This window comes from Pelophylax lessonae (assembly GCF_965119305.1).
Source record: "Pelophylax lessonae genome assembly, chromosome: 3".
NCBI lineage: Eukaryota > Metazoa > Chordata > Amphibia > Anura > Ranidae > Pelophylax > Pelophylax lessonae.
Genome location: NC_138770.1, coordinates 71,909,462 through 71,931,008, shown reverse-complemented (window position 1 = coordinate 71,931,008; position 21,547 = coordinate 71,909,462). Strand labels below are relative to the sequence as shown.

General features: G+C 40.0%; 1 protein-coding gene and 1 pseudogene across 2 annotated transcripts; one reads left to right on the top strand and one right to left on the bottom strand.

The window, feature by feature from the left end:
- Nucleotides 1-10,662: 10,662 nt before the first annotated feature.
- On the bottom strand, nt 10,663-11,721 carry LOC309551099 (large ribosomal subunit protein uL10-like; annotated as a pseudogene). The gene has a single exon. The product of its transcript is annotated as a large ribosomal subunit protein uL10-like (transcript).
- Nucleotides 11,722-18,160: 6,439 nt separating this feature from the next.
- Nucleotides 18,161-19,078, top strand: LOC309551096 (olfactory receptor 2D3-like; the record flags this gene model as incomplete). The annotated part of the gene is made up of 1 exon (XM_082251542.1): nt 18,161-19,078. One exon carries the CDS (start codon nt 18,161-18,163, stop codon nt 19,076-19,078), a length of 918 nt encoding a protein of 305 aa, XP_082107668.1.
- Between the last annotated feature and the right edge of the window lie 2,469 nt (nt 19,079-21,547).

Here is a 21,547-nt window from a genome sequence, read left to right as displayed (position 1 = left end):
TATGTCCATGTAGCTGATATGCCTGCATCCACATCTTTAGGCTTTCTTCTTGCAGCCTGGGGCAGATGCAGACACAAAAACTAAACCTGCACGCAGGATGTGTCTCCATGCCCGTCTGCAATAAGTTGCAACAATGAGGTCGGGTGATCTGGATGAGTAATTGATGCCTCGCTGTGCAAGGTGAAATCAGGATAATTTAAATCTGTGAAAATATCTGGGAAAAATAGGGGTGGTTATGCTAATTTGTGCCCTCATCAACCCAATTTCATGTTATCTCAATACTACACTAACCATTTATGCAAACAATTTTTTCCCTGCACACATCTCAATGTCGTTTCAAAAGGGAACAAAGCTCTTCTAAAGTAAAACTTTTAGCTTTACTTTTCCCCAACATTATATAAATGTCACGTTAATACTTTATCATAATAATTAGCAGACTTTGTTAATTATATTTTAGTGCAAATATTTGAGGATGTGCAAAGTATGTACAGGTAAACGATGCATTGGGAAAATTGCAGAAAATTGCAATCTTTTCAAATTTTTTACTATTTATAAAAAATACATATATATATATTGAAATTAATTTATATATGTGTATATAAATTTGCTTCCAAAATCAAGAACAATTAGTCCTGAAAAAAAATCAACATATAAAACATATAATGCTTTAGAGTAGACTACAAAACTTTAAAGATATAATTTGTGGTATTCAAACATTGCCACTGAAACACCCCTAGCCAAAAACCTTGAGATGTCTACCTTTCTAAATAAAATAATTTTGGAGTAGTTACTGTGGTCCTGTCACTATGGAGTCGCTGCAAATGCAGGTGGGTGGCAAAAATTGGATGTGCCAGTTTTTAGCCATTGAGATCCAGAATTTTGTTTTTGGACCCTGCCATGTTCCCACCAAGTGAATAAGGCACACTTATATGATACCCCTGTGTATAGGGGAGGTAGGGGAACATATCGTTGAATAAAGTTACCATACAATCATTGTGTTTGCTATACCCGTCACTGAATTTATGTCTTGTTGAAATCTATATTCTTGTTTTTCTAAATTTGCTGCCAATTGCATTCTAAAAAATTGGATTTAAAAACCCAAGTTATGCAGCTTGCTAAAAACCCTGGGGGTCTACTCTGCCATTATTGAGCCACTGTAAATGCAGTATAGTGCAAAAAAAAAAAAATGGATATCCCAGTTTTCAGCCATTGACAGCAGAATATCCTCCCTTGTTTCACAACCATTATTTTACAGTTTTTAATCTCTCAACACTGGGATGGTCCCCGAGTTGGTAGACCGGGACCAGGTGGGCTTTGTTCAGGCACGCCATGCTGGGGATAACACTAGGCGCACGGTGGACCTGATTAATCTCCTCGATCGCTTCCCCCGTCCGGCGGTGGTTCTCAGCCTGGATGCCCAAAAGGCTTTTGATCGCCTCAGTTGGCCCTATCTTTTTTTCCACTTTGCAGAGATTTGGCCTGAAGGGCCCGTTTTATAGCGCCATACAGGCTCTCTACGCCCCAGTCACGGCTCAGTTGAGATTAGCTTCTGCCTTTGTGTCGCCTCAGTTCTCTATGTCCAACGGTACCCGTCAGGGGTACCCCTTGTCCCCTTTGCTTTTTATTCTATGTCTGGAACCTCTGGCTGTGGCCATTCGTTCACATTCGGACATTTCGGGGGTGCTGATGCGACACAGAGAATACAAGCTTTCATTGTTTGCAAATGATATCCTGCTGACCTTGACTAACCCCTTGTTGTCTTTACCTTCCCTGCATTCTGTGTTATCCTCTTTTAGTGCTATTTCGGGTTATAAGATCAACGCCTCCAAAACTGAAGCCATGCCCTTGCATATGCCCACTGAATTGCTCTCTCGGATACAGGGTTCATACCCTTATCGATGGTGTCCCTCTGCCCTTAAATACCTGGGGGTCCTCTTGACCCCTTCCCACTCTATGCTGTATCATGCGAATTATGTTCCCCTGTTTGGTGAAATTTCCAAATCTCTCACTTTTGGGATGCATAAATGTGTTAAAAATGTCCATTCTACCTTAATTACTCTATTTGTTTGATACCCTCCCGGTGGCGATCTCCAGGGCCCAGCTTAAAGCCTTACAGCTGTCTTTTCTAAACTTTATTTGGAAGGGTGGCCCTCATCAGCTGGCTGCGACAGTGGTGTTCTCCCCGAGGAGAAGGGGGGGTTCAGGGGCGCCTGATATTATCAAATATTATTTTGCCTCTCACCTCCGTGTGGCAGCCTCCTGGTCGTCCCTGGTGGCTCCCAACCAGTGGTCGGAGATTGAGTGGGGTGCGATCTTCCCGGTCCACCCTTGTTCCCTTCTCTGGTCGCCCGTTTTACATGCTGATATGTTTTATATCTTTATGTTTGAAGCCTGAAATGTGGCAAAAGGTTGCAAAGTTCAAGGGGGCCGAATACTTTCCCAAGGCACTGAATGTGTTCTCATGGCCCACATCAGGGTCACTTAGTGTCCATTATCTATAACATCCTTCATGATGCTATCCCCCTGACTGAAGATTATCATCCTTATATGATTAAATGGTCCAAGATCTTGCAACGTCCAATCCCCTTAGCTCTATGGAGCAAGATCTGGACCGCTGCCTTTAAAGCATCCAGGTGTGTGGTGCAGAGAGAGACTACCTTGAAAATCATTCTTTTTTGGTATCGTACCCCAGCTTGTCTACACAAGATTAATCCGGCTAGCTCTGCCTTGTGCTGGCGTTGCGGGGCAGAGGTGGGCACCTTGTTTCACATTTTTTGGCAATGTGCTGACATTCAAACTTTTTGGGCTATGGTCATGTCGTTACTATGTAATGTTACTGGTTTACAATTACCCTTGGATCCGCTACATTATTTGCTTGGCCTTCCGTTCCCCGGCGTCTCCAAGTTAGCTAACAAATTGGCTTCCTTCATTTTACTAGCAGCCATGGGGGGCTATTCCGCTTCATTGGGTCAATCGCACCCCTCCGGATAAACTTTTTCTTCTACGATTGATTTCGGAGACCCGGGGGATGGAATACCTTACTGCTTTGGTTCATGATGAAGTGTCTAAATGTAATGCTGTGTGGAACGATTGGGACCTTTATCATTCTGCTTCGACTTAGATTCTGATGGGTTCTGACTGGGTGGGATTTCATGTTTCTTGTCTTTTTTTGATGTTTCCATGCAGTCCTTGCTGTCTTGTATGGTTTTTTCCCATTATTGCTGTTATAACTTTGTTCCGTGCATGGGGTCACCGACCCTGGTATTGTATTGTTGTATTTTTCTTTTTTGCCCATGTATGTTGCTATTCATTGTATTTTTTCCTTTTCTTTCTCTAAATAAAAATTACAATTTAAAAAAAAAAACACTAAAAAGGTGGAGATAAACAGTAAAAAGTGTACTCAAATTCTAGTGAAAACAGACAAGCTCTGCTTTAACCACTTTACCACCGGAGGATTTTGCTGTCTTACGTCTGGGCCACTTTTTGCGATTCCGCACTGTGCGACTTTAACTGACAATTGCGCGGTTATGCAACGCTGTACCCAAACGAAATTTATGTCCTTTTTTTCACACAAACAGAGCTTTCTTTTGGTGGTATTTGATCACCTGTGCAATTTTTACTTTTTGCGCTATAAACAAAAAAAGAGCGACAATTTTGAAAAAATAACAATATTTTTCACATTTTTTTATATGAAATGCCCCCCCAAAAATTTAAAAATCTAAATTTTTTATAATTTTAGGCCAATTTGTTATCTGGTACATATTTTTGGTAAAAAAAATTGCAATAAGCGTATTTTGATTGGTTTGCGCAAAAGTTATTGCGTTTACTAACTAAAGGAAATATTTCTGTCGTTTTTGGTGGTTTTTTTTTAACGAGTAATGGCGGCGATCTGCGATTTTTTTTGCGGGACTGCGACATTGCGGCGGACAGATCGGACCCTTGACTGACATTTTTTACACTTTTGGGGTTACCAGTGACATTACTGCAGTAATCAGTGCTATAAATATGCACTGTTACTGTAAAAATGACACTGGCAGGGAAGGGGTTAATTTTATTGGAGAGGGAGGGGTTAATGTATGCCTGGTGCTTACTGACGTGTGTGGGGGGAGGTGACTGAGTGACACAAGGACAGATCGCAGGTTCAGCTATGCTGTGTATGGTTGTGCAAAAATGCAACCACTTTATTGAATTTTAATCTTTATAGGATGGAATAAATTCTTTGTTAGATTTTTTTAACTAACTGGTGTTGTATCTTTAAAGTCCTGTTTAGATGCTCTTTTTTGTTTTGTTTTTTATTTTGTGGAGGATGTAGTGGTTGCAGAGTGCGATCACTGGGTGCAACGGAGTCTATTCAGATCAGACATTGTGGAGTAACAGGAACTGGCTTTTTTATTGGAACATAACTACAGATAGCAAAATATATCACCTTCTCATTGTAAGAAGAACACAGACAGGAAAAAGGTAACCAACAAGTACAGTACAGGAAATGACAACACATCATAGAAAATGCATAGCATATCACTGAGCATTAGCGACATCTAGTGTCCTATTTATGAACTGCAATAGGCTAAGCTTAAAGTTGTTGTATCTCCAACAGTAGTACCTATAAGAGACTCACTCTCTCTGAATTGTTGATTGATTGCCAGTGCCACCGGGTATGAAAGTGAGGATGAATCAAAACTTTTAGTTGCCATCAGAACAGGAATAGTGGGGGAATTTTCCCGTGGGGACACCTGTTCCTGTGAAAAGTGTTCAAAAGGACATGAAGAGTTGGAAAAACTAATAAATGAAACATAGATGACAGAAAGAAAAAACTGAAAGTGGTTTTAACTCTTAGAGAGAAAGTGGTGACCGCACTTCAAGATGCAATGGAATCTTTATTGCATAAAATCATCCAACATAGAGTAATAAAATAATACAAACTTCATGACACATTTAGAGGGAGCAACGTTGATGTGTTTCACGATCACGAACCCAATCGCTTTGTCGTAACCTGACCCTGCCCCCACTCTATCCAAAGTAAAAATGTGGCTTTTATACAATAAGGTGATTCTTGCACAATCGGATTGCGAGTGAAGCTGTTGAAATAAAATCCTACCCAGGTGCTGCTAATACTGAACTGATTACCCAAACAGTATAAATAAATATAAATTAATAATAAAAAAATAGTACTGCACTCCTAGGATTTTTTTTAGAGGTAAATAAATGTGCTCCAATATTCCTACCACCCACAAAAGGTAAATATCAATATAAATAAGTATGCATAAATAAATATTGTACCAATAAAAAAAGGTGCTCTAGTGTTTTGGTGAATGGCTATAAAAAATGCATTATGTGCTGAACAAATCCAGTATACCAAGGGTATTTTTAAACTTGGATAAAGTGCATATATTCAAATCTGTGCAAATGTACAATCATAAAATCTAATTTATATTCTAAATGTAGCACTATTCCAATGGGAGCTGCTGTGTGTGGGTTCCCCTGGGTTACCATTAGCAACAGTAGAAAATTCTAACATGTTTCCAAGTGTTTTCACCTCAGACAAGGACCAGTCCACTTTCTTTGGTTTTTATGTTTTATAAGGAACTTGGATAGGAGAAGGGATGAGTGGGATGCTCCAATTAAACTGAACTATGCACAATATGCTGAGACGATATAGAAAATGCTGATTGATGCTGGTTAACGCTGGTTAATGCTGACTAACGCTGGTTAACACTGTTTGAGCTAATCATGGCTAGGCTGCTTACTTTACTTTGCCTTTAACTGTGAAAGAGTCCTTTTAGCTTCCTAAGGCACTCATTTCCCGAGGTAATCGTCCTTTATAGAAGACTGCACTGCAGAGCAACTTCAGGGCCCTTCCTGGCACTCCCTTTCACTCTCTAATCTTCAGGGCTTAACAACTTGGCACCCCCTTTACTGTATAACTCTGGGTTAGCTGATTTCTGGATCCCCTTGACCTCTCCGGAATGGTCCCCTCCCTTAAGCAGACCCCTGGGCAAATTTTTGAGTACTCACGGTGCTGTTTTTCCAAAAGTATTCTGCCCAGAAGCTCCACTTGGTCAGCACACACTGGATCCTTCTGCAGCACAGCTCAACCCCTGGTCCCTAGGCCGACTGCCTGGACCACCTTCCTCAGCAACAGGAGGAGAGACAGCTGTCACCCTCCTCCTGGGACCTGGCTTCCCGCCCAAAGACACCTTGTCGCATGCTCCCTCCGGATTTATTCCCAATCCCAGGATGCATTACAGCAATGCCCACACACTGGGACAGTCATAAACCCTGGTGTGCTATTAGCTAGGTTTCCTCCACTGTCCAACAAGGTCCCTCATTGGATACAGTGACTCCTTAGACTCAACAGGTCACACCTGGAAGCATGTGACAGACTAACTAACAGATCAGACACTCCTGATAAGCAGAACAGGGTCACATATATGCTTTGCCTAGCACCTACCTAGGAGGGTGCTACATAAATAAGTAAATATTCAACAAATATACATAAAGTGCAAACAATTGTGCTAAGTGTCCAAACAGTCTAAAAATTAGAGTGACTCTTCAAAGTGTATTTCCTTTAGTAGTGAAGTCCTTTATATCATATATTAAGATCCTCCACTAGAATTCAAGTTATCAAGGGTGCTCTTCAGTGATGACACCTATATGTGTACTAACTGCTCATCTCCAACTAAAATCAGCAATGCCTGTAGGTATTAGGAGTTGGATGGCTTGTAATCCTCCTGTTTGTGCTCTGTTTTTCTTTGCACAGAGTATAGTAAAGAAATGGGGAACTTTTCACCTTTACAACTTTCGACTTTAAATGGTTCTAATGGCTCCAGATCATAGGTAAGAAAAGGCTATCATGGTGTAGTATATCATAAACTTTATTTCTAAAATGATATATCCACTCACATTTCAGTATGATATTCAGCGATTTCACAGACAGACACTCTTTTTTACCTATGATCTGGAGTCATCTGGAGCGACTGTGATGTGTGCTTCAAGTAATCTATGGAAAGGGAGTGTGGAGGAGAAGAGGAAGAGAAAAAGGATAAGTGAGTATATCCATGAAAGTCTTAAAATAGGGCTTTTTCTAGCTTTAAACTGTTTAATCAATCTTTTAAGCTCCTCTTCTGAAAAGAGGTGAGCATCCTCTTTGGCGATGGGTTTAGGGCAATGCTTTTTCGAAAAAGTTTTTAATGAGGGAAGTTTGAGTGTCAATTCCCATAAGTTTAGCTGATTGTCTATTGAGATTGTATAATTCAGAATAGTAGGCTTCAAACTGGGATGCTATGTCTGGTGAAGCGACTTTCGATCTGCCCTGGGAATCTTTGATAATATGAATATTAGTGTTTTGCTTTTTTTGCCTGTATAGCTTTAGATAAATAATTCCCACATTTCTTACCAAATTCGTAAAAGAGTTTTTGATTTAAAACAAATTTACGTTGTGTTTTGTGATTTAATTCTTCTAGTAGGAGTTTTCTAGTCTGTGTGATATAATTATATACTTGTTGTGCTTGGGATTGCTTGTGTGCAAGTTCTAAACCTTTAATTGTGTGGATTAGGTCTGCGCCCCAGTAATGGCTTGTTGACCCTTCCTCCGGGTGGCTTTTAGTGCAAGGAATTTTTCCCCGTATGACAGACTTGTGAGCTTCCTACTGGGTATGCAGAGCTGTCTTAGGTGTGTCATTGTCTGAGAAAAATTTGAGTATGTCTTTACGAATATGATTGATATGGGTTTCCGAGGTCAATAAGGATGAGTCTAAACGTCAAAATCTTTGTGAAAGGATTCTTGTCTGAAGTCAATGTCATAGTAATTGGGTGATGGTCAGAAAGGAGCATCGGTTGAATAGATGCGTGAGATAGGAAAGGGAGATCTTTCTGGGACAGAAATAGATAATCATTTCCGGAGTATATATTGCGTGGGGCAGAAAAGAAAGTGTAATCTTTTCAGTGGGATAAAGGGTGCGCCAAGTGTCGTGCAAGAGTAGATACTGGATTTGTGTCTATTAGCGAGTCAGTAAGTTGTCAGTTGAGGTTTTCAGAGATCTAAATTGAGAGACTCCCTTAATCTGTGCAAGTGGGTTAGTTGCATGGTAGAACGTGGGAAATAGTCGATCTGTGAGCTTAGGGACATTGTGTGAGCGGAAGTGCGTTTCTTGTAGAAACACAATGTTGGCTTTTAATTTATGCATCAGAGTCAGGACCTGACTGCTTTTTTCGGGGATGTTGATGGGAAGTGGACCCTAATACCAGTTAAAATCACAAATTTCAAAAAGAGCAAAGAACAAGAACAATGAACCATTATCATAAGTAATCCAGCTACATTATCCAGTTGTGGAAATCTTAGGAATGAGGTGGGGGGGGGGGGGGGTAAGAAGGGAAGGGGGAGGGGGAGACAGTTTGGATGACTCATCTGGGGCCCACATAAAAAAAAAGGTTAGGAATCAACCGACATGGGCATGTTGATTTTAGGTATCAGTGTTCAAGTTTGTGATTTGCTGTGCCAAGGCTAAAGTCAGTTAATTTTAGGAGTCAGGTTGAGATCTTTGTTTTGGGGTAGATATGGTGGAATGGGGTGGAGAGAGTCTTAGTGTCTAAGGCCATCCAAACAGTGGGGCCCTAACCGATAGTAGATGTACTTTGCATACGTTACCATTTTTTCTTCAATATAGCGGAAGATGTGGGAGCGTTACCCACTTAGGGCAGAGATTCTTTTCTAATCAGGTGGGACGGTGGTCATAGTTACTGTGAAGTGAATCAGATCATCCCTGATGGTAGGGGTCTTCTCATATCAGGAATTCTGTAATAGGAGAATCGTAATTGAAATAAGTATGATGTGTGTTCAAAGATGTGTTAACTTTGAGACTTCGAGAAGGAAGAAGAAGGAAGGAGGTCAATCATTCAGAACCCTCATGATGAGCTCTTCTGTTAGCTGGGGATGCCGTGGGACTGTTGTTTCTGGGGATCCTTGGTTCTGAGGATATGGCGGGTCTTGAAGAGGCGGATCTATGTCACCAGATGTGAAAGTCATCTCTGACTGGTATGGCATCCATGGATGTGGATCTTCTGAAGTGTGGAGGACGGAAGGTTTTATACCAGTCTGGTATATCAATATGGGGTAGATTAAGTGTTTCACAGAAGGTAGTCAAGTCTTCTGTTACTTGTAGACTAGCCATACGGCCCTGTGATGAGGCAGATAGGCAAAAGAGAGATATTGAACCTCTTTAGAGCGTAGTAGATCGAGAAGTGGGCGTAGATCCCTTCTATTCTGGTGGGTGATGGGTGAGAGATATTAAAAAATGTTTATGTCTGTGCCTTGGCATAGTAGGTTGTGACGATCTTGTGCCCTTCACAGGATTTCTTCCTTTAGTTTGAAATTACACAGTCAGCACACTATGTCTCTAGAAGAGTCAGTGTCTCTGCTCCTGGGTCTAAGTGCTCTATGTAGACGTTAAAAATCAATGGGAGTTTCAGGTGGTCTGCCTAGCAGATCATTGAATATGGCTATAGTAGCCTGGGTAAGTTGGCTATGTCCAACTCTTTCAGGGAGACATCTTACCCGCAGATTGTGGTGGTGGCCACGATTATCCAGGTCTTCCATGTATCTTTGGAGGTCTCTGAGCTGTATATTCTGGGATTGTGTGGATGTTTGGAGTTGTCTCATGATGTGAAGTTGTCTCCTCAATTTCATCCATCTGCATTGCCATTGAATATCTCTCTCCTGAGTTCTGTGATTGCTGTAGCTAATGGGGCTTTGATATCTTCTGCTACAGGTCGCAGATGTTTAGGGGCTGTGCAGCATTAGTGCTCATATGCATGGATTGGGATTGATTTCTGCCCGTAGGGCTGATGCTGGAGGAGCACGCGGCATTCTTGTTGGCCTGAGTTCAACCAAACCACGTCCCCCAACATCAGTGTACATTTACTGTTTTTGCAGACTGCACACTGTTATTTTTCCTAAATAAAATATATTATGGAAAAAAAAACAATATGAAAAAAAAAAAATATTCTGCAAGCAGAAAAAAGTATTTGGAGAACTAAGCAACACATTCCTGCTGGTGTTGTTTCCTGCTTGTCTAATTAGTCTAATGATTTTCCCAGAAGACTGCACTAAGTTACAAATTACATTTTTAGCATTGCCTGCAACAAAAATTTCATTTTTGGTAAATAATTCCCAAAGGTAAATCACATCTAAAAGGATGCAGACACTGAAATGTTCCTAATTAGAGCCCTGCAGGTGCAACAGCTGATTGATAATTACAAAACCACTCCAATACAGATTAATTCTGCACATGAACGCAGACAAACAAACAACTATTTCTCTAGAATAGCAAAAGGTATGACTCTGCAACAAAGTTTTGTTAAAATCTTGGCAATATACTGGACACAGATCACCAAGATGGAAATATTTTTTTTCCTCAACAAAAGAGGAGTTAATCTTTAAGTATTCATTGATGTCCAGGTTTGTAATATACTTTTCACAATGTTAATATATTTTTACATGCATTTCACAAACAATACCTAACTTTTTTTTTTTTTTTTTTGCAAGAAGGCTGTAATTTATAAGCCGAGAATAGCTTACTCAAATGACTTGCACCACAACGAATCCATTTCTCATGAAATAGCCCATATATGTACTTTAAGGAAGCAGATAGAAGAATTCAAGCATTTTGAGTTTAAAGATGTAAGCATTTAATGAGACTTCAGACTAAAACAAACTTAGTCAAAGAGCCCAAAGCCCATATCATCATCGGATTCCTCAGATTCTTCCTTTTCCTCTTGGGCTGGTGCAGCTGAAGCAGCCAGAGCAGCAGCTGTCTCAGCAGCAGGAGCAGCAACCACAAAGGCTGATGGGTCTGCCAAGAAAGCCTTGACCTTATCTGCCAATGGAAAGCTGTAATCTGTTTCCACAGCAAGAGCAAGAACTCGTTTTTACCCATTGACGATAGAGTGAGGTATAGAGGCGATAGTGGGATATCCAATTTGAAGGCAGACACTAGCAATGTTGCGAACACCCTCTAAAAAGTAAGTACGCAGAGCATCTTCAGTGATATCCAGAACCTCTGGGCTGTAGATGCTGCCGTTGTCATATACTTGTTGGATGATCAAACCAAAAGAGAAGGGGGAAATGTTGAGGATGTTCAGGAGGGTGGCTTCGCTGGCACCTACTTTATCTCCAGTCTTAATTAGCTGTACATCACTCAAGATTTCAATAGTTCCTCTAGAGATTTTTGAGGTGATTCCCAAAGCCTGGAAGAAGGATGTCTTCTCAGGGCACAAACCAGTGTTCTGAGCAGGCACTGTGACATCACAGGGGGCAATGGCACCTACACGAGCAGAAGCTGGCACCTTGTTTGCCAACAACATATCTCGTACTTCAGTGAGATCCTCCTTAGTGAAAACAAAGCCCACATTCCCCTTTATGTGAGGCAAAAGCTTCTCCAGAGCCGAGTTGTTTTCTAAGTGACCACGGATTGCCTTGCGCATCATGGTGTTCTTTCCCATAAGGACAACAGCTTTTCCTCGCAGGGACATACGGATTTGTTGCATTTGCTTTGAACCAACATTGTCCGCCCCCACGATAAAACATTTTGGGTAATCATCCAGCAGTTGAATGATTTTTAGAAAGTAGTTGGACTTCCATGTCGCCCTGTCTTCCCTGGGCATCTTGACAGTGCTTCCAAGGATTGCCACAAAAAGGGTTTAAAGACCTGACCTGACGATAGGGCTCCGGAAAGCGAAAGAGCACAATACCTAACTTTATCAATGATACAGTTTAGGGCATTGCAAATGTTTGTACACTTTAAAGTTTGCAATAACAATAAGAAAAGAAAAATATTCTGCAAGGAGAAAAAAGTCTTTGGGGAACTAAGCAACACACGCTCATGAGACATTGAATACTACAATAAAAACCTCTTTAATCTATGTATTGTTGCACTATGGTGCAATCTACAGAGCAGCATTATACGTATTATTGCAATTATTATTTTTCATTATTTCTATTATCATTTCAGGTAAAAGTGAGGTAAGCTTAATATTAAGGTAAATGTAAGCATTTTGTATAATTTCCCATCTATTTCTAAAATACCGAAAGACTGTCTGTCACGAATAATCTATTATTCATAATAAAAAAATCTTCATTTAATTTTAACAATGCATTGTTCAATTTTATGAACTGTCATATAGTGCTATGATGGAGCATGTAAATTGACTTATATACAACATTAATTCACTTTATATATTGTTCTGAATAAAATGGTTGACTATAAGGTAGCCTACAGTATATGTGCCCACGGTGGTTGCAAGTATACTTGTAGACTTCAGCATCTCCTGTGATAAGAAAGGCTTAATGAGGTTGTGGCGGTGTTCACCGTCACTGGGAGTGAGGGACAGATACTTGGGGGACACTGAGAGAATGGTTTGGATGGCTTCAGATGGGAGAGTGATATTTGTCAATGGTGTCCATGCAGTGCTACAGGACCCGTTCTAATAGGAGCGACACAAGTCGCTCCGACTTAGAAAAAGGGTCCTGTACTACTTCGGGGTGACCTCGGAGCGACTTGCATAGACATTCATTATATGAAGTCCGTGCAAGTCGTGTCGAAGTCGCGGTACACGCGACTTCACAGGTCGCCCCCCGAAGTCATGCCGCTTCAGTGTGAACCGGCACTTACTGTCATTATTACAAAAGATTTTTTTAATTCTCTAAAAAAAAAAAAAAAAAAAAAAGAATCATTACATGTATTTTTGTTGTACAGAATATTAAACAAAGCTTTTACTATCTGCTTTGACAAAATATATGCTTTGATAAAAGATAGTAATTATTGCAGCTGTGATATGCACATCATTACATTTTTTTTTGTTTAATGCAAGTAGTTAGATTTAAGCCAAAATCCGCCTCTTGCTAGACTAGAGGGTGAGAAAAAGAAGCAGCACAAGAAGACAATCAGTGTAAGTGCTGACAAGAAGTATGCCAATAGGAAGACATCAGTGTAATCAAGAGATGAGTTTATCACTGCTTCTACTTCCACTGTCCAGTGAAAATCTGGGGTGGAACCAGAATGACCTCAGATGATGTAAGTTGGAGCATGTGTGCCATCAGACTTAAGCCTCGTACACACGCGTCGAAAATTGGCAGGGAATTTTCGTCCAACGACCGATCTGCCGATTTTCGGCTTGTTAGTATGATGCTTCTGACAACCGACTCCGACTTTTCGGCCGAAAAAAATCTGGTGTGCAGACTATAAAATTTTTGTCTGCCGTCAAAACACGGCCGATTTTCGTGCAGTCAGTACAGATTTCGACAGGGAAAAATCTAATGAGCAAGACTGGGCATGCTTAGAGAAGAAAGAACACAAAGAAATCAAACCAACACATGACATCACTTCTGAAGTAGAATTTTGTTAGGCGAGAAAATGTGTGTGCAGTCTAGGCACATTCCAACCAACAAAACACAACTCTGGACAAAAGACGGACGATAGGTCAGTTGATAATCGTTGCGTGTGTACTAGGCTTTAGGGCATCTAAAGGCAGAAAAAAAAGTACTTCATTGGAAATCCCTGGCTCAAAGGTGAATATTGCCACAAAATAAGATTTGTTATTTTATCTTTTAATGGACATATTTTTCTTGCTATTTTTGGATTGAGTTCTGCTAAAGGACATCTAAACCCCAGAATAAAAATATGGCAGACTATCAGTCCTTAGATGTGGTGGCTCCATGACTTTTATTATCTTTTCCGTGTACATTTTCAGAAACAAATACAAATACCTGTTGATCTTGTCAGATTTGCAGTATCCTTGTCACTTTCTGTGAGACAAACTGAAATCACAATCTTATCTTTGTTCCAAGCTATTTTTTTTTTTTGTAAACCACTAATTCTGTTCCATCCATGTGATCTAGATGAATAGAAAAATACATATTAAAATACATATTTGTAATCCAAATCAGGGAAGCAGCATTGTTGAAAAATATGGCTCTCTGCATAGATCCAGTGGAGTGGGTGAGCGTTGACATGCTAGCACCAAAATTGATTATTATTTTTATTATTATACAGGATTTTTATAGCGCCAATAGTTTGGGCAGCGCTTAACAAAATGAAGGCAGACATTACAGTTACAATAAAATTTGGATTGATGATGGTATTTGCTGAATTACCATATGAAAAATTAACTAAAAATGGACAATAAATGTTCTGTAGCATAATGATGTAGCTAGTGTCCTCCTGTAAGTTTATTCACTTATGGCGCTTTTCCACTGCCGGTTCGGCACGCTTTTGTGCTTTTCCACTGCTGGTACCGCATGGTATAGGGTCGGAAGGGTTCGGTACGGTACGGTATAGGTTTGCTTTTCCACTTCATGGAACCGAACGGTACGGCTCTGAAAAAACAGTACCTACTCGATTGTGGTTCCAACAGGTACCAAACTGGTACCATATCCCACAATCCTTTGCATGCAGTCACTACTAGCCACTGATTGGTCAGAGAATCCCACCCACCCCATTGTTATCCCACCCACTTAACTTTAGTACTACTTTAGTGGAAAAACAAACCTATACCGTACCGTACCGAACCGTTCCGACACTATACCATGCGGTACCAGCAGTGGAAAAGCAAACCGGGCCAAGCAGGGCCGAGTAGAGCGGAGCCGGTACGAGCCGGTACTTGCAGTGGAAAAGTGCCATTAGACTCCCGCTAAGAGTCCAGGAGGAAAAGAAGAAAGCTGTGGCATATCTTTTTTTTGTTTTTTTTGAGTTTAGATATGCAGCTACAGCCACAGCAACAGCTTACTGGGTTTAGATAGGCCTTAATACTGACTTTTAGGGACGTTCTGGTGGTTTGCCCACAGCTTTCTTCTTTTCCTCCTGGACTCTTAGCAGGTTCTGATACTGACACTGGTCTAACACTGTGAATAAACTTATGGGAGGGCACTAACTACATCAGTATGCTACAAGACCGTTAGGCCTCATGCACACTGGATGTTATCAAAACGCCAGTAGCAAACTGTAGCTGTAGAAGTAGTTTTTCAGCTTTTTTGCAGTAGTGTTTTTCAGTGTTTTTCGTTATATTTTTTAATTGTAGCGTTTTTTTTTTTTTTTTTTTTTCATAGCAAAACTATACTACCATAATAGCTTATGGCTCAAAAATGTGTCATTATCAGAATTTCAGGTAAAAAAAAAAAAGTCATTCCATTATGTACATGCAGGATTTTGCAGCCATGAGGTTAAGGTAGAACATATACAGTATTTACCCACTTCAATACCGTGCACTTTCACTTTTTATAATTCTCTTTACACAACTTGAGCTTTCTTTTGGTGGTATTTAAATAATTTAATTTTTTTGCTAAATAAACGAAAAAGAGACAAACTTTTGAAAAAAAGAATAAGTTTTTCTTTGTTCCTGTTATAAATAATCCTTCTTCATAAATTTAGATCAAAATGTATTCTGCTAAATTTATTTTGGTCAAAATAACCCAAATCAGTGTAAATTATTTAGTTTGTAGGAAACTCCACAAACTAAGGTAAATATATCTGAAAATTGATCAACCCTAATGAAATGAAAGCAATATTTTTTGAGGCCCAAAAATGCTAGGACAGTACAAGGCATGGCGAGTTTCTTGAAGTTATAATTTTTTGGAAAATGGATTAAAGAAATGAAAAAAATATTTTTTTTCACAATATTTTTTTTACATACTGTCACCAGTGCAGTACAGCATTATCATATACCAGGTGTAGCGATAATCAGGGACACTGTTGACAGTATGTTAAAAAAAAAAAAAATATATATATATATATATATACATATATATATATATGTATATATACACACACACACACACACACACACACCATGTTTCCCCCAAAATAATACCGGGCCTTATATTAACTTTAGCACCAAAACACACAGCACGGCCTATTTTCGAAGAAGGTCTTAACATGTAATGTGCAGTCTTCTCTCCCCCTCTCCCTCCCTGCCTGTCAGGAATCCCCAGTGTGAACCGAGTAAAAGTGTATGTAAAATCCTAGAATCCGCTCTATTATTAGTATTATATCATGTCAAATGTGAGTGTTTCTGTAATATAAGTATGCCAAATGCCTTTGTTACAGCGCTTCTGTGACCCGCTGGAGCTCTCTTCCACGCTCTGAGCACTGAAGAGGGGGGGGGGGGGCTGAGTTTCATGCTGACAGATGGGAGAAGAGGAGGAGGGAAGCGGTAGGTGAGCTGAGCACCGAGCAGCACTGTAATGAAGGTATTTGGCACATTTATAATACAGAAACACACACATTGGACATTATATAAAACAGTAATAGAGTGGATTCTAGGATTTTACAAACACTAAACTAGGGCCTATTTTCAGAGTAGGGCTTATATTGCAGCCCTCCCCGAAAACCACAGTAGGTCTTATTTTCAGGGTAGGTCTTATTTTCGGAGAAACATTGTATATATATATATATATATATATATATATATATATATATATATATATATACATACAGTATATAATTTGTTTCTTTTCTTTTTTTTACAATTTTTTTTTAACACACTGTGACCAGAGCAATATAGTGTTACCATAGTAACACTACTACTCTGGGGAAGTGATCAGAATTTTTTTTTAAACATTATGTTTGCTTATATCCATGAATTTCATTGGTATAAGCAACCATTGTTACTGAATGAAACTGATTCAGTGTGTTTTGTTGTGATTAGCTGCGATTGGTCAAAGCTAATTACCTGATACAGATAGGTGGACTGTGATTGGCCCTGTATGTACCATGTGATTACTGTAACCAATCACAGCTAGCAACACAATTGTACAATAGATGGCATGGAAGGAGGCCATCCATTGTTTACAATTGCCATTTGATCTGCTGTGATTGGTCACAATGATCACACAGTGTGACAGACCAAACTGGGACAGAGGCTTTTAAAGTGGACTAGGGACAAGCCTCCTACCCACTGATTATGGTTCATGGAGGAGAAGGGGGCCTTTGTCTGCTTCTTCCGGTCAGAGCATGGTAAAGAGTTCAGTTTAGCCACTGATCCCATGGAGGGAGCAGATCATTCTCTAATGATGGACAACAACCTAATGAATGCTGAGAGTGAGGCTTGAAATAATTCTCCGAATAAAGCATTCCTTCTGGAGTGGATGGAACGGTGTAATATTATTCTTGTACAGGTTATTGGTCAGAGGAAATATGGTGGCTCTCCTGCAGACTTGGTTTGAGAAGCCCCTCCACTTGGGACAGAAATGTTTATCAACAATATCCCTCAAGAAATCTATGAAGAAAAAAAATAATTCCACTTTTTCAGACTGCTTGAAAAATGTATTGTCTCTGCCTCATAGACTGTTGTAGACTGGTGCCAGACAGTCTGCACTGGGGTGGGATCTCTTATTATTCAAGCATTGTCTGTGTAGGCACTGAGTCACCTAGGCTTGTGTATTAGCCTAGTAGTTTTATTAGATTGATGATAATGTTGGCTGTTCCATATGTTAATTATATCCCTGTTTACAGTTTGCATTTTTAGGATAATGTGATCAGGCTCTACTTGATCTGGTGTGCTATATATTCTGTGTGAACTTTCAATAGAGTTTGAGTTCCATTTTGCACCTAAGCTAGTGTCATCTGAATCTTGGGTGCAATATTCATCTATAATACCTGGTTCCAGACTAGAGGAAGCTGTATACTGATGGAAGCACCCAAGCCAGGTTGTGGACATTCCATCACACATGTTACTAGTAGCGGTACAGTGGTCAGTCATTGGCTGTGTCCCATGGATACAGCCGTTGACAGATTGTGCGGCACGAGAGGCACATTCCGGGAACACATCATTTGACAATCACTCAGAATGCCAAAAATCCCACCCAGCCATCATTTTGCTATAGGCCAGGTGGGAACTGGTTTAGGTAAAATTTCGAGATTACTAGAATTGTGTTTTCCAGAGATACATGGTCTACCAGAAATTTTCATTTCTGATAAACACCTACAATTTTCACACATTGATGGCATTCATACATTTGCTTTTTGTAGTAAAACAGAGGTTAAAGGTTTCTTATCTATGAAACCGTACAATGAAAGGGGCAGCATTAGCATGTACAATGTATATTATCACATATGATAACTTTATATGATCCAAAAATATTTCTTCATCACAATTTGTAGTGATTGATATGTACACCCAAAACCAAAGCACTGTTACGGAGTTCATTCTTCTTGGACTCTCGATGGATCCTTTATTACAGGTTTTGTTGTTTCATATTTTCCTGGTAGTTTACATGACCACATTGACTGGGAATCTCCTTCTCATTCTGGCTGTAAGGACTGACAAACGTTTGCACACCTCCATGTACATCTTCTTGTCTAGTCTCTCTTTCTTGGACATCTGCTATAGTTCCTCCATTGTACCCAAAATGTTAGTACATTTTCTTTCATCTAAAAAGAGTATTTCATTCACTGGCTGTGCTGTCCAGTTCTGTGTTTCCCTGACCATGGGACAAACTCAGTGTCTGCTTCTGACATTCATGGCCTATGACCGATATGTAGCTATCTGCATCCCTCTGCATTATAATATGATCATGAACACAACTGTTTGTTTTTGGATGATCAGCATGTCATGGTTTAGTGGTTGCATTGCTGCATCTTTTGAAACATATTTAACGTTCAGACTTATATACTGTGGCCCTAACACAATGAACCACTTTTTCTGTGAGCTCCCTTTGTTGCTTCGGCTCTCTTGCAGTGACATCTCAGCAATCAATATCTTAAAACTGGTTTTCTTGCCGATCATGCTTTTCATCCCACTTTTATTAGTCCTTATTTCATACATCCGAATCATAACTGCAGTCATGACAATTCGTTTGGGAAAGAACAAAGCATTTTCCACATGTATTTCTCACCTTGTTGTGGTGGTCATTTTCTATGGGACAGCCACATTTATGTACACTAAACCTGAAAATGCAGTCACAGAGAACACAGACAAAAGAGTGGCAGTTTTTTACACGGTGATCACTCCGATGATCAACCCCATGATCTACAGCCTGAGGAATAAAGATGTTCAGAAAGCCATGATGCAGCTGATAAGAGCTTAGAAGGATTTGCAATTGATAAGGTCAGTATGCTGAAGATAAAATTGGTTCAATGTTCTAAGTTCAAGTTCTATCATGTTTTTCAGTTAGGAGTGGTAATGTGATTTTGCACTCAGAAGAGGCTCTAGCTCCAGTTGCCATTTTTAATGTGATGCAGGGAAAGGAATAACTATTTGCTAATACACAAAGTATAAAATGTCCAGCAACCTAACAACCTGTACAGGTTTATGGGTTCTTTCTTGCAAATATACTTATACCACCTGCTTTTTTTCTTGCAAATGTATTTCTTAGTGTATTTTTATTCTATAGGGTTTGCTGGACAACCTAGTGGCACACAGAAAGTCTGGCAGGTTGTGCAAGGTTAGGATTAGGGCTTGTAAGTCATAATGTAGAATGAAGATACAGAATAATAGGTAGAGGGTAGGTGATTTCAGGGAAAGATCTGAAATACCAAAAGATAATTCACTTTTTCCAAAAAGATGAACACAAGACAAAAAGCGTTCTGAGCAGCTATACATTATATGCATTATATGCATGTACAAAAAAAGAGGCAAACACAACTGCGTCGAATACAAGCAGCAACATGGAGCAGCAAAGAGGCTTTTCAACATATAGGCCACTGGAAAGGTAAGTGAATGCACTCTTCTTTTATAGTCAGCCTTATGTGGAGAAGTGACCTGGTAGTTACAGGGTCACTTTATTATAAGGTATTCCTAATTTCTACCCCAAGGTCAATTCTTAGTTTCCTTTTCACATTTCTAGTTTCCTTATCTTCTGCTAAAAACAATATTGTTTACAAATCCCAATAGCTCTGCTAAAATGTAACTAGTTGTTGACATTGGACATGCAATACATGCCCAAAAAAACATCATAAGTGTCGGTTCACACTATGGCGATCCGACTTCGCGGGTGACTAGTGAAGTCGCCGTGCACCGCGACTTCGGCGCGACTTGCACGGACTTCACATAATGGAAGTCAATGCAAGTCGCTCCGACTTCGGTCAAAAGTAGTGCAGGAACCTTTTTCTAAGTCGAAGCGACTTGATTCACTCCTATTAGAACGGTTCCCATAGCACTGAATGAACCGCGACTTGTCAGGCGGCCAAGTCGCCTGACAAGTCGCGGTAGTGTGAACCAGGACTTAAAGTACACAAGGCATTCAAAAAACACTCTGTATTTCTCTGCTGCTGCCATTCCCCTGTCTCCTCGGCTGGGAGTTGCTGAGTAAATATACAGTCACTTACACCCAATGCTAGGTTAAAAATGGATCATTTGATGGTTTATAAACATTGTTCAGACATGAACTCAGAAATTCTAAAGTGACATTATCTTTAATTTTGTATTTACTCTGTTGAATTCACTTGAAGCTCAAAGAGGTTCAACTTGATCTACATATGATGACAGTTAAAGTAATCTGAAAAGTTTAAAAAAAGCAAAGTTTTTTGTTTAATATAGCCCTTGACATATAGGGTAAATTCTCCTATTCACAAATGAGGAACTGACTCCAAATATCCTGGCCAACCCTCGAGAGGGTTATGACCAAACAAATAAATTTGTGAAACGCGTTAACCATGCTCTCCTCCATGTATGTCATGTTATCGTGAATTTACCTTTTTAGATGTTGGATGATTTTTATGGAATAAAATATTTTTCCTTGTATCCTGGAGTGTGGCCACTCTCTTTCTTCCTTGGACCATTTGGTCAGATCACAGACTAAACAAGCACCCAGTCATCAAGGAGAGGATCAATATCACCTGGAAAAGTGCTGCCCTTCCTTTATGTTGCAACCCTCGAGACACCACTGCACATAGCAGCAGTGATGCCCCACATTGCCAGTGAAGTAGTCTGTAGCCCATAATAAACAGCCCTGGAGTGAGTATCCATTGTAATGCTTGCAATGGCAAGTGCTCTTTAGTCCAACCAAGTGACCATACTGACTGATGAGAGGCGCTTCTTTCTTCTTAGACACCTTATTAGAAAAATAAGCCTCTGATGGGCTTCTCATTGGTCAGCAAGGCCACATACTGTAGCTGTACTGACCAATGACCAAGACCATCACTAGTCTAGTCTCAAAATACCAACCTAATCGCTCTCTTCGTTCCTCTCAAAGCCTCCTGCTCTCTAGCTCCTTTGTCTCCTCCTCCCATGCTCGCCTCCAGGACTTTTCCAGAGCCTCTCCAATCCTATGGAACTCCTTACCCTTATCTGTCCGATTATCTCCTACTCTATTAGCTTTTAGGCGTTCTCTAAAAACCCTCCTTTTCAGAGAAGCCTATCCTACCCACACCTAACAAATATACCTCCATTTTCTCCATCAACCCATCCCCCATGGTTATTGCCTTTTGTTTCACTTGACCCTCCCTTCTAGATTGTAAGCTCTAACGAGCAGGGCCCTCTAGTTCCTCCTGTTTTGAATTGTATTGTAACTGTATTGTCTTCCCTTACATTGTAAAGCGCTGCGCAAACTGTTGGC